General features: G+C 37.5%; 1 protein-coding gene across 2 annotated transcripts in view; it reads left to right on the top strand.

Moving 5' to 3' along the window:
• Set2 (SET domain containing 2) overlaps nucleotides 1-14,138 on the top strand; it is a 552,532-nt gene that overhangs the window by 485,900 nt on the left and 52,494 nt on the right. For both annotated transcript variants that reach the window (XM_090414077.1, XM_090414085.1), the window contains one exon: nucleotides 10,044-10,210. In XM_090414077.1, coding sequence (XP_090270203.1) covers nucleotides 10,044-10,210 — 167 coding nt within the window. The remainder of the gene's footprint in view (nucleotides 1-10,043; nucleotides 10,211-14,138) is intronic.

Genomic DNA, 14,138 nt, shown 5'->3' with positions numbered 1-14,138 from the left:
CAGGCGTGGGGTTGGACTTCTGCAAGCTGAAGTCTGGGGTGATTACCCTAAACAGAACAAAGTGACAAAACAGGGGTAAAAAATATTCTTCAGGAAAACAATTAAGAATGCATATCAATACTTGAGGTAAAAAAAGGCCACCAAAAACCTGAAATATGATAAGGCATCTGAAACAGATGTTATTTGATCAGAAATATTGAATATAGAAGTGTAAAAGTTTTACATTGGCTGTGTTATGTTCAAAAGAGAGCTTGATTTGCCCCAACTGTGTTATTCCCCACCTATATCCAGCCTAAGTATTAAAGTCAGTCGTGGAGAAAGATAACGCTTATAATTTTATTTTAGTTGGTTAGTGGATAAATGTTTTGCATTCATATCCATGATGATGCATTGACTTCATTGACTTGTATTCTAAAGAATGAAGTTCTGATATATAAAAAATTAAACTATTTACTGTAAACATATATATGCAAACAGATAAAAATTCTTAGTACTTCACGATATCTCTAAAGCAGGGGTCTTCAACGCATGGCCCACGGAGCTCTTTGCCGTGAACCACCGGCCATTTTGAAAAAATAACTACTTAACGTTAAAATGCGATTAAATAAAAAAAAAATTTCAGTGAAGCACATGGGCCACTAAGCTATATTGCGGTATTTAGAATTGTAAGATGCTTTCCAGATTCACAAGGAACTCTATGCATTTGATACTTTACATAAAATCCTATAAAAATAAATATTAAATAGACATGCTTCTTCAGCCATCTACCAGTGCCAACCGGTACTTAAGTACTAGTACTAACATCACAGGTAGATGGCTGAAACAGTAGTTCGTTCGAGTGCGCTGTCTAGTGCCTTCCGGATACATCTCGATACTTTGTTATTTTCATATAAATACAAGAGGGTCTCATCCTCAGTCAATAGTGAACAGTGTGATATTCGTGTATAAGCGCACGTAGGTTTGTTGTGCTAGCCATAGCCTATTGTGGTTTTATATTGCCAGACTTTTTTCATTAGTGTGAGACATATTCAGTGGATAATAACCATTACACGATCATTTTGGATCATTTTTTGGGTTCACCTTCCATCACTATGGTGTCTACGAGTAAAAAGCATAAATTAAGTGATTCTTGTTGGATTTTTAATGAAAAGTGGACCAAGCTATTTGTACTTTTTTGTGCCGATCGACGATAAGCCAGTGTGTTTAATTTGTCGTGAGCCAGCGTCAGTATCAAAAGAATACAATATAAAATGACACTATGAGAGAAAACATCCAATTTTGATCACCTTCAAGGGCGGCATCATGTGGACAAAGTGAACTGTTTCCAAATTAATTTAAAAGGCAGAGGGAAGAGAGCAAAATGTGCGTCAAAGTAAGTTATGTAATAGCTGCAAAAATTGCTAAAAAATCAAAATCCTTCTTGGACGGCGAGTTTGTGAAAGAGTGTCCCATCGCTTCTGGGAATATTCTGTGCCCAAATAATGAGGAAGTGTTTAAAAAACTGAGTTTGTCTGGGGTAACTGTAGCATGATGCGTCGAAGAACTTGCCAATGACATCGAAGGAACTTTAAAAAAACAGTCGTCTGAATTTACGTCATATTCACTTACTTCAGATGAGAGCACAGATGTGAAGGATACAGCAGAACTGGCTATCTTTGTCCTTGGCATTGATTAACAATTCAATGTGACAGAAGAACTGAACTGCTAGCACTTGTACCTATGAAGGGAATGATGAAAGGCATCGTTCCCTTCATAGGTAACGATGTTCTTCAAGCTGCCAAGAAAATGCTCCAGCGTTTCGATCTCAGCTTAACCAACCTCGATGGTGTGGAAACTGTTGGTGCCCCTGCTATGGTGGGAAAGAACGAAGGGTTTGTTGCACTTCTACAGGAAGAACCGGAACCAGAAAGAAAAAATTTCATCCATTACCACTGTTTAATCTGCCAGGAGAATTTGTGAGCGAAAATTATTGGATTTGAGAATTTTATGAAATTTATTGCGACTGTCGTCAACATTATTAGGGATTGAAGGTAGAGTGATAGAGGATTGAATCATTGTCAATTCCAAGAGTTTTTGACCCAAGAGTGCGAAGCAGATTACGGCGATGTGGTTTATTATAGTGATGTGCGTTGGTTGAGCAGAGGGAAGATTCTTAAAAGAGTCTTTGATTTAAGGAGCGAAATACAGCAGTTCATGCAAACCAAGGGGAATTCGATTGCGGAATTTAACGATCCGTTGTGGATGGCAGATTTTGCCCTTTGTGACCGTCATCTCATTGCATATAAATAACCTAAATACGCGGCTACAATCCAAAGATCAACTGGTGCACATTCTGTTTGATCACATCAAAGCTTTTGTGGCCAAGCTCAAACTTTGGGAGGCACAACTCGCAAAAAAAGACTTAACTCGTTTTCAGCTTCTCACTGAGTCCAACTGTTTGTCTCTTGATGAATACACTACAAAATTAGCTGTGTTGCAAAGTGAGTTCGAAGAGAGATTTAGTGATTTTCGTAACCAACAGTCTTCTTTTGATTTATTTTCAATGCCATTCAGTGTCAATGCCGCTAAAATGCCAGGCTCAGTACAAATGGAGCTGCTTGAACTCCAAAACAACTCTTCTTTGAGAGAAAAATTATTCAATGTTCCCTTGCTTGCATTTTACAAAGACTATATTTCTGCGGACACATTCCCTAATCTTCGTCGACATGCTTTGAAATGTGCGCTTTGTTAGGAAGCACATACTTATGTGAGCAGTTCTTCTCCAGAATGAAGCATGTGAAGTCCAAGACAAGAACTGAGATTACGGACCAACATCTCGAGAATACTCGGTGCATAGCGATTTCAAAGATTGATGCCAACATCGACAAGCTGGTCAAGGAAAAACATTGCCAAGTTGCCTATTGACATTGTAAAAAAATGAATGTTTTCTTCATTAAATTATCTTTTTTTTCGAGTATTGATTGTATTTACTTATCATGAACCCGACTCCTAGCTATGCTCGTAAAGCTGAGTTTGTTTATTTTTATAGGATTTATGTAAATTGTCAAATGTACAGCGTTCCTTGTGAATCTGGAAAGCATCTTACGATTCTAAATACCACAGTATAGCTTAGTGGCCCTCGAGCTTCATTGAAATTTTTAATGAGGCCCGCACTGTCTGAAAGGTTGCAGACCCCTGCTTTAAAGTGATCTGGCATTCTTCATATAACTAAAGTACAAAATTCATTTCTAACTTCTTAATACAAATAATTAATTACATGCCCATTTTAAATGTTACTCAATACTAGCTCAATAATAATTTCTCATACCTGAATCTCACAGTTAAATTCAATACTAAAAGATAACATTAAACACTTTATAAAACAAAACTGAACATAGCATTCAGCTGAAATGGAAATTCCCTTTACAGCATCTATTTTATCACTGTTTTATAGACTGAATGAGTGAGTAAAAACTAAATATGGGATTATTTAGTTTTTACTCACTCACTGAGTCTAGCTTATCTCTTAAATTCCTCAAATACAATAGCTAAAGATCTCACTTGACAAATATACTTAAAAGTTGTCTTCTAGTTTCCTTAAGCAAGTCTGCATTAAAATATGTGCCATATAACGAAATATACTTTAATACACGCAGATAGCTTCAATTGATAGCGTTTGTGTGTCAAAAACACGAAAATGACGCTTTTAAAAGGAATGCATTTAACTGAGCAGTTCCAGTTGCATTTCCAATAAAAAGAAACTTCACTGCAGATTCTATCTTGCTCCTTGGATTATCACTTTCTTTTCATTAAGTGTAAAGCCTTCTCACTAATCTGTGAAGGCTTGATACATTGTACAGTGGTGCCTCGCAATTCGACACTAATCCGTTAGCAAACTAATGTCGAATTGCGGGACAACATTCCCCATATAAGTCTATGGAAAATAGATTAATTCGTTGTCGGACTCCCACTCTCCCTAATGGGGGAGTGGAAGAGAAATATGCTATATTATTTACTTTATGTATTTTACTATTGTATAACACACTAAATTACAAAATACGCTATTGTAAACACAATACATACAATCTGTTGAGCCTTAGATGTTGGAAGGGAGTCTTTTTATCCTGTTCTGCCTCTTCTTGTCTCTTTGCTTGAACAGGTATACTGATCAAGGGTTGGACTGTCTCTCCCTCTTTTTCAAGATGGTTTTGAAGTGATGCATGATGGTGTTGTTGAAAACGTCTGTCATTCTACTCACATCAGTAGTGTTGGGGTGCCATTCCAAACAAACAGACTGCACCTTCTCCCAGTGGAATAAAACTTCTTTAATGGCAGCTGTTCGCATCGGCCCTTTTTCCCTGCCATCCTCTTCTTCAGGTGAAATTCCTCTTTCTCTCTCCTTTGTTTGCTTTTTGCTGAGCTCTGAGTTCTTCCACGGTCAGTTCGTCATCGTGATCCTCCACAAGCCCTTCTACATCAGCTTCATCAACCTCTTCTATCTCAAGATTCTCTGCTCGAAATAATCTCTCGCATGGTTGCTTCTGATTCTCCAGCTGCTTGGTCTGCACTGTTGTCATCCTGAGAAAAATTAGGAACAAGTTTCTTCCGCGATGCACGAAGAGTTCTCTGTGTCACTTCATCCCAGGCAGTTTAAAAAAAGGAAATGGCGTGGAGAATGTTGAACTCGGTCTTTCAGTATCTTGTCAGAAGAGTGAGTTGTCAAAAAGTTCTGAGAACAAAGCTTTGGTGTAAAGCTTTTTAAAACATGCAATCACTTCTTGATCCATGTGTTAGATGAGTGACATCGTGTTTAGGGGCAAGAATTGGACTTTGATGAAGTCAATTTCAAGAATGTCCTCTAAGTCTTGAAAGTGGGCACTAGCATTTTTCAAGGATCAGCAGTGCTTTCAAAAGCAAATCATTGTCAGTGAGGAACTTCTTCATGCTCCGGGCAAACACCTCAAAAATCCAATCTTTAAAAACTTGCTGGTCTAACCAGGCTTTTGCATTGGTCCACATCACTGGCAGTTTAGACTTAATGATTTTCTGAGTGGTAGATCAGAAGTGACTTTAGTTTGAAGTCTCCACTTGCATTTGCTGCCAATAACAAGGTAAGCCTATCTTTCATAGGCTTATATCCAGGCAGCTTCACTTCTTCTTGCATGATGTAAGTTCAATTTGACAAGCACTTCCAAAATAACCCAGTTTCATCCCCATTAAAAATTTGCTGTAGCAGGTAGCCTTCCTTCCTGATTAAATCTTCATACTTTTCTGCATCCTCTATCCCCACTAGCAGCTTCCCCCCCCCTGTCTGAGAACACTATGGATGCCTGTTCTACCTTGGAATCTGTGAAACCATCCTCAACTTGCTTTGAATTCCTCAGTTTGATCTGCGGTACATCCTGGAGTTTTCTTCTGCAATTCTTCAAAAATTAACCTAGCCTTCTTACAGATCACTGCCTGAGTTACTGGATCTCCCTTCATCAGTCTTTCTATAATCCAGGTGATAAGCAGCTTTTCCATCCCTTCATTGATCGAAGGTCCACGCGGTTAGCTTAGTGGCTTTGCACTTCGCAACCATATGCCTGGGGAAGGAGTGTCCTAGGTTCGATTCCCATCGGTGACGTGAGGAACTCTTCCTCAGCCATAGCCAAGTTAGCTGGTCTTGGGTGTGGACAGCAGGGTTTTTTTCCGCCAGTTTATCTTGGGTTTTTCATCCTGCAAGCAGGCAAACTGGTCTTCTGAACACATGGATTATAGCCAGGAATATTGACCCAGCCATAGGCCAGATTTGTCGGCCTATGCCAGTTCCGGATCCTGGATAAATTTGGGCGGGGGGGGGGGGGGGGAGGTGCTCAGATGGTGCTGTACATTCCCGTAAAAGGGGGGGTACTGTACTATCACATGTAAAGGAAGGAGGATTCATTGAAGATCTATTCTTGTCAGAAATCTTCATTGCACCAGCAGACACCCTAGCCCCCATAATCTTCTCTCTCTGTTGCTACAGTTGACCTAGGAATGCCATACTCTTGGGCTACATCTGTAATTGTTCTACCTTTCTGCACTTTATCTACAATTTCTTTCTTCTCTATGCTCAACCAAGTGTGCTTCTTTCCTGAATTATTCCTCTGTTCACTTCTCTTTGGACCCATTCTTAAATTTCACTCAAAAAAATAATAACTACGGATGCATAAAATCAGTTATTAACTTCGGAGTTCCGTATCCTTAGAGAGTAATTAAAGATGCATATAGCATCCTTTCTGAGATTAGAATACTTAACTTGGTAGTTTATTAGACCTTTTTGGCTTCCCTGTTTGCATACTCTTTACTTGCTAGCATTCCTGTTATCCAGCACAACTATTCTAAAAACAATTAATGTGCATGTCTGTTACCGAGATTCAAAGCAAAATTCAATTGATAAAATCACTTTAATTACTACGGTGCTCACACGTTGTACAGTAATAGCGACATATGAACAGTTCTGTAAACAAACATGCAATAATATACATACATTGTTATTTTCAATATAACTCCTTAAGGAGTACAACATAGAGCAAGTAAGTTTACTACTGAAATTTTTTCTGAGTTGCCCTAGGTGTAAGAGGTAGTGTTGGTTTGTTTTGTGCATAGATTTTGGGTGAGGTTTGAGGGATGGACAAAGAATTCTGTTGATTTTGTGAAGTGAGCCATTGGCTTTAAAGTGTCCTGAATGTGATTGTTGACTTTAATGGAGAGGCTGTTGTAGTCACAGGAAACAGTTTTTACTCTATTTGCTACTGTTTGAGAACACCATGCTCCTGGGAGAGGTGAAGATATTTTAAGTGATTGATGTATACCTTCCAGTATAGGTAGGTTTTCTGTAGACAATATATATATATATATATATGTTAAAAATACCAAGCAATTTTAAACCTGGTTTTACTCCATTTCCCAAGTAAGCAAACAGACAAACAAGCCAAATTTGTGCCTGCAAGTGATGCAAGTCTAACTGATCCTACAGATAGTGCAAGACCAAGGCAACTCGTGGTAAAGGTGGCATAAGCTCTGATCACTAATCTTAATATTTACCCTTAATGCCAAAACACATCTCCAAGAAGGAGATCTATGATGTTTTGTATTAAAGGCAAGGGGGGGGCCACTACCCAGACCGATTTCGACCTTTATTGAGGTCTCGTCAGTGGGAGCTAGGCTAGAAATATCAAGATTTAGTAATACAGAGCTTATAAGTATTTTACCAGAACAAGTTGCCATAAGGTGTTTTAACCTTATTAAATAAAAATCTCTGGAGGAGATATAAATGTAGAAGGTATTTTACCTTGGGTATAGTAAATGTTAAAAATACCAAGCAATTTTAAACCTGGTTTGATTGCTTGGTATTTTTAACATTTACTATACCCAAGGTAAAATACCTTCTACATTTATATCTCCTCCAGAGATTTTTATTTAATAAGGTTAAAACACCTTATGGCAACTTGTTCTGGTAAAATACTTATAAGCTCTGTATTACTAAATCTTGATATTTCTAGCCTAGCTCCCACTGACGAGACCTCAATAAAGGTCGAAACCGGTCTGGGTAGTGGCCCCTTGCCTTTAATACAAAACATCATACATCCCCTTCTTGGAGATGTGTTTTGGCATTAAGGGTAAATATTAAGATTAGTGATCAGAGCTTATGCCACCTTTACCACGAGTTGCCTTGGTCTTGCACTATCTGTAGGATCAGTTAGACTTGCATCACTTGCAGGCTCAAACTTGACTTGTTTGTCTGTTTGCTTACTTGGGAAATGGAGTAAAACCAGGTTTAAAATTGCTTGGTATTTTTAACATTTACTATACCCAAGGTAAAATACCTTCTACATAGATATATATATATGAGTATCCTCTCGATCATTCAGATCATCTTAGTGTCTGCAGTATCCCTTGCTCTTGTACTCTAACATACTTTGGCAAACTAGAAGAATAGCTGACATCTATTTAGAAGAACACATAAACTGCACCCATTATCTACACTACAGATCACTGGATCCAATGGGGATCCAGTGATCCTGAAAGACTAGTTCTAGAATCTGCCATGGCATTACAATTCTTTGATTCTAATGAATTTGGCCACTGGCTACCAGAATTCTGGGTAACCATTCTTAAAATTTTGAACAACATCCCATCACTGCATCTTTAAAGATATCAATTAGAACTGGAGGATCTCATGTTTTTAAAATCAGTCTTTGTTTGCCTTCCTGCAGGCATGTGCCCAGTATATTTCCTTGTGCTCATGAAGACTGAAGATGCTTTTGTGACCAAGACTAAATGTTGGCCTAATGATTTAACCACTAAAACTTTAGTTAGTTGTTATTCCTAGACTACAGTAACGAGGGTATGAAGCGCCTGTGGCAAGTGTTTAACTTGTGCCCCCCCCCCCCTTCCTAACCCAATGCAAGTGTCTAACTTGCACTCTGCTAACCCGAAAATGACAAAAATTTTGAAAAATTTAAATGCAACAAGTTAAATTTTATTAAATGCAATATGTTAAATACTTACTATTAATCCTATCAAAATGAGTTGCAGTATATTGCAGAATTTGGGTGTCTAAAGAGGCGTATTATCGAAATTTAAAAATACAATATAAAATAGTGGACTTTTATATCTATTTTTATTTTTTATGTTTTGAGCCCGTGGCGGGCGCCTCTTTCTCCATGTCTTCGTTACAGCACTGTTCCTAGATGTGTATTTTCTCTAAATATCAACATGACTGATTATCATCTAAGAGCATCCATAGAAGATTAGTAAACCAAATTCAAAAGCAATTTTCACATGCATCAAGCTCGTACCCAACACATCAAATTTGTGTGAGGAATGTGGGGAAGGCATTCAAAGATTTGTTTCAAGCTTTCTTGACTGCTATGCTTTCATCATTTTACCTCAGTTTAGGATAAGCTGCCACAACATACTGTGTCCAATGAAAGATAAGCTGAGAATCAAATTCCATTTTTTTTTTTTTATCATGATCTGTGATGGAGTCCGTGGTTGTCCTTGCAACAGAATGGGAAAATGATAGATGGATAGGAAGAGAGGTGATGTGTAGATTAAGTCACTTGCATTGAATGTTCAGGTAGGCGTATGGAAGGTGTTGCTGTCTTTGTTTAGGAGAGAAAGATTATCATTGTCGAGCCTACACTCCGCAGTTCACATTTATAGCCACATTATTTTGTGACTCAGTTTATATTATGCAGAATCGTTTGGGTGTATACATTAATGTAAAATATGACCCCTCCTCCCTTTCTCCAAAAATATGCCTCCTTGTTTACTAAAACCTTACTGGTGTCTGACGAAAACCAATGATTTTGAAATAGCTGTCAGGCCAGTGAAACCTAGCCAAAATGAACTGATAGGGAGTGAATATACTTTGAGCGTGCATGTCTCCTATAAGGTTCGACTAAAGGCAACTCGTAGTATGGAGGCTAGTGTATTCCCACAAGCTCTGTGGTCAATTTTCGCATGAAACTTTTTTTTAGTTCCTGTATTCCACACCATGGCAGGAATTTGATGATGATGTATTCGGCTTTCAAATGATGTTGGATTTAATATCCACTTAATTTATATAATTTTGCATCGCCAAAGTGAAGCCTTTTGGCTCTTTATTTTAGTAAATACTTTACACACCGAACAAGAGTTCGCTTATGGAAAATACACTTCTCCGATGCTTCGAGTTGCTTAGTGCTGAGAGTTTTTGCTCTCTTAAGGTTCTTGCCTGGTGTCTGATGAAAACCAATGAGTTTGAAACAGTTGTCAGACCAGTGAAACCTTATCAAAATGGACCAATAAGAGGCAAATATATGGGCGCTTTGAGCGTGCATCTTTTCCTATAAGGTTTGGCTAGGGGAACTCATAGTATGTCGGCAAGTATTCCCACAAGCTCTGTGGTCAATTTTCGCACAATTTTTTTTAGTTTCTGTATTCAGCTTTGAAATGATCTTGGATTTAATATCCACTTAATTTATATAATGTCTTATGGTTTTTTCTAAAATTGCATTTATTTGTGATATTTAAATAGATTTTAAATATTCTAGGCTTCTTTACCAGGAGCACCTGTAATACAAACTCCAACTACTCCTAATACAGTTGAAGAAGTGCCACCCCCCTCTCCTCCTAAACCTAAGCCTGTAAGGTTACCAGCCAGTTGGAAAACAGCCAAAGATGGAGAGGGTAATATCTATTACTATCATGCTGTTACTAGGTAAATATTTCTTAAATACATTATAATTAACTTTTAATATGCAATATAAATTTTTGGGGTTGCTTAAGGGTCAAAGCTGTATAACTGAGAGGAGACCTCCACATAGCCTTTAAAGGAATGCGGAGAACCGACCAGGGCTTCTGACCTAATGTCCAATCCTCACCTTCTCGTGGTGCACCCTGTTGGGTATCTACTTGGATACTGAACGAACAAGGATGGGCTAGCAATTTGGGATTTAGCTGACCAAATTGTATTCTTATTGGTTAAACCAAAATAAAAAATGTTGGTACAATATGACAAAATTTCATGCCGGCTGGGGCATCGCCCGGTTAAACAAGGCCCCCATTGTTTTCACCAGGAAACCAGGGCGAACAGCGAAAAGTCACCTACTGGAACAAATCTGAAAACACACCCCAACTCAACATCACCAGAGTTAAAGATCGGTACTATCAACATAAGAAGCCTGAATGGCAAAGAAATGGAGCTAGCTGAGGAATTAGATAAGTAACAGATCGACATAATAGGAGTGACTGAAACAAAAAAGGTAAAAACTGGTGAAATCTTTCTGAGCAATAAATACAAAATGTTATATTCAGGCAATGACAATCAAGGAAAAGAAGGAGTAGCCATAGTATTCAACACAAAATATGAAGCTACTCTTCTTGAATGGCAGGCGGTCTCAAGTAGAGTAATGTGGTCAAATATGAGAATGGGGAAATGGACAATGAGACTTATTTGTGCCTGTGGTCCCACAGAAGGTTCTACTAAGGTAGAAGTGGAGGAATTTTTTGAGGCTTTAGAAAAAGCAACTGACACAATGAAAAATGAAAAGTTGGTCCTTGTTGGGGATCTAAATAGCAGAGTAGGAAATGATCGTGAGACATACAAAAATATTTTGGGAAAATTTGGAGAAAAGAGCAAAGCTAATAATAATGGCAAATATCTGTTGGATTTCTGCTCAGGACATGGACTGGTTATTACTAACACCATGTTCCAACATAAAAATGTGCACAAATTCACATGGAGAGAAGAGGCAAGGAATAAGAAAAGTCTCATTGACTATGTTATTGTTGACAGTGATGTTTTCTCCCTGGTGCAGGACACCAGAGTGTACAGAGGATTTGAAATTGGAAGTGATCACTATTTAGTCTTGAGCAGGATAAAATTGAATTTCATATTGAAAAGAATAACATGTAAGAAAGTTTTAAAGCGAATAAAAGTTGAACAGCTCTGAGATGTGAACTGTAGACTAAAATACACAAAGATTATTGAAGAAAAAATGAAAGAGTTTGAGAAGAGGAATCAAACTTTTTTTCCCTTGAAAAAAGCCCTGATTGATTCAGCTAGAGACGCATGGTGAAGTTGTCTGCAAGGATAGAAAAATTAGAACTCCATGGTGGACACAGGAAGTTAAAGAGGCAGTGAAGGAAAAGAAGAAAGCTTATCAAAAGTTCCTGGGTAAGTCAGCTTTTGCTCTTAGAGAATACAGAGACAAATGCAAGAATGCTAAACACTGTGTAAAACTAATTAAACGAAAGTCATGGGAGGACTTTGGGAAGAATATAGAAAATAAATATCAAGAAGGTGGCAAAATATTCTGGAGGTTGTTGAAGAAGCTTAGGAATGGAGGAAAGAGTGCTGTAAAAGGAGTTAAAGATGATAAAGGTGACATGAAAACTGGAGAAAAAGATATCCTTGAAGTATGGAGTAATTACTTTGAAAAACTGCTAAATGAAACAAGCAGTGATGACAGCACAGTGGTAAAAAACACTGACCAGGCATGCAGTCAGAAATACATGTCCATATTTGAAGTAGAAAAAGCCATCAAAGGCTTAAAATGTGGAAAGGCAGCAGGAGTAGATGATATTCGATCAGAAATGCTAAAGTATGGCAGTATAAGAGTCTTACAGTGGTTGCACTGCATAGTTCAGAAAGCCTGGACAGAGGGACGAATTCCCGATGATTGGAGTAGAGCTCTAATAGTACCCATATATAAAAAGGGAAATAAAACTGAATGTGAGAATTGCAGAAGTATTTCCCTACTGAGTGTTCCTGGCAAGATCTATGCAAGTATGCTTGAGAAACGGTTGAGAAGAATTGTGGAAGAAAAGCTTGGTGAAGAACAAGCTGGATTCAGGCCAAATAGAGGCTGTCAGGATCAGATCTTCACTTTACGACAAATAGGCGAGAAAGCATGGGAATATAACAAAGATCTGTATTTAAGTTTTGTCGATTTGTAAAAGGCATATGACAAGGTGCCAAGAGAGAAGCTATTCAATACGCTACAGTTATATGGTGTTAATGGGGCATTATATCAAATAATAATTAGTCTTTATTTGAGTTGTAAGTCAGCAGTTAGAATTGAAGGAAGTACAGAAAGATGGTGTGAGACAAGGATGTACCCTCTGTTATTCATTATCTATATGGATCACATTATGAAGGAAAGTGGTATTAAACATGATATCAAAATTGGAGATGTTAATGTCAGCTTTTTGCTTTATGCGGATGATGTTATACTTCTAAATAAATCCGCTACAAGTCTACAAGATTCTCTGACTAAATTGAATAACTGTTGTAATAGATATGGTATGAAGGGCAGCAATAAAAAGACAAAGACAATGAAAATAGGCAGAATCATTGAAAATGTCAACTGTGTTGTGAATGGAGAACCTGTGGAACATGTAAAACATTTCAGCCACTAGGCATGATTTTTAGTGAAGATGGTAAATTAAATATAGAAATAGATTACAGAATCAGCAAAGCTGGTATGGTGGGAAGTCAACTGACTAAATTCATATGGAATAAGAGAGAAATTAGTCGGAACACTAAATTAGTAGTATACAAGACAGTGTTCGAACCAGTTTTAACTTATGGATCTGAGAGCTGGGTCAGAAGTAAAACACTTGACCAAAGACTAGAGACCGCAGATATGAGAGTTCTGAGAAAGATTATTAGAAGCGTGAACAGATGGCATCAATGGCAATGTCATATTAAAAACGAGGATATTAGGAAAGAACTTGACATTGTCAGCATCCAGGAATGTGTTAGCAGAGCTAATCTCAGGTGGTATGGTCATTTTAACAGAATGGGCGAAGAAAGATTAGCAAAATAAGTGTTCTCTGCCAGGTTGGCAGGAAAACGACCCAGAGGAAGACCAAGATATAGGTGGATTGATACGGTACAAAGTGCCTTAGACGATAGAAATATATGATCTGATAATGTTGGAGTCTTGACAAGTAACAGACTGATTTGGAAGAAAATTGTAGATCGGAAGTTAGCAATGATATAAATTTTTTTTTCATGTAGTACTATCATATCCTGTACACCCCTTGAGGGTTCATGGCAGGAATTTGATGATGATGTAATTTATTGAAAGTAGTACAGTTGTTCAGGTATCATTTTCCCATGAAATTAAATAAGTATGAAAGGGGGGCTTATAACTTTCCTTTTCATATTTAAGTATTGTCCTCAGTGATATGAGAAATAGCATTCTTTTCAGATGATATAATTTTTTTCATAATGAGCGAAGAGCAAAATAAGAATTTTTCTAGTGTGTTCAGGAAAAACTCATTAAAAATGCTTTAATAATAGCAATAAACAAATAGAATACAGAATTAAAAGAATTTACAATAAAGTAACTATAGAGATGACTACTATGAAAACTATTGGCCAATATGTCTGGAGTTACTTTCAGTAATATAACTTATTAAACATCTCAGCTTATTTTCACAGACATCCATGCCTACTCCAGGATTCAAATCCATATTCTGTTCATTGGAGAGAAGGAATTTTAATTTTTTTATATGCTTACATAAAAATTCATATCAGTGACCTAAAGAAAAGCAGATTTCTCTGTTTAACATTGACAATTACTATCCCTTCTAGTCCGCAGGTGGGGGAATAGACTTCTTTCTGATATTAAATTGAA

This window comes from Typopeltis vanoorti, chromosome 2 (assembly GCF_054136105.1).
Source record: "Typopeltis vanoorti isolate ZY-2024b chromosome 2, IOZ_Tvanoo_1.0, whole genome shotgun sequence".
Taxonomy (NCBI): Eukaryota; Metazoa; Arthropoda; class Arachnida; order Uropygi; family Thelyphonidae; genus Typopeltis; species Typopeltis vanoorti.
Note: the sequence above shows the minus strand (reverse complement) of the source record. Positions and strands in the feature narration are given on the sequence as shown.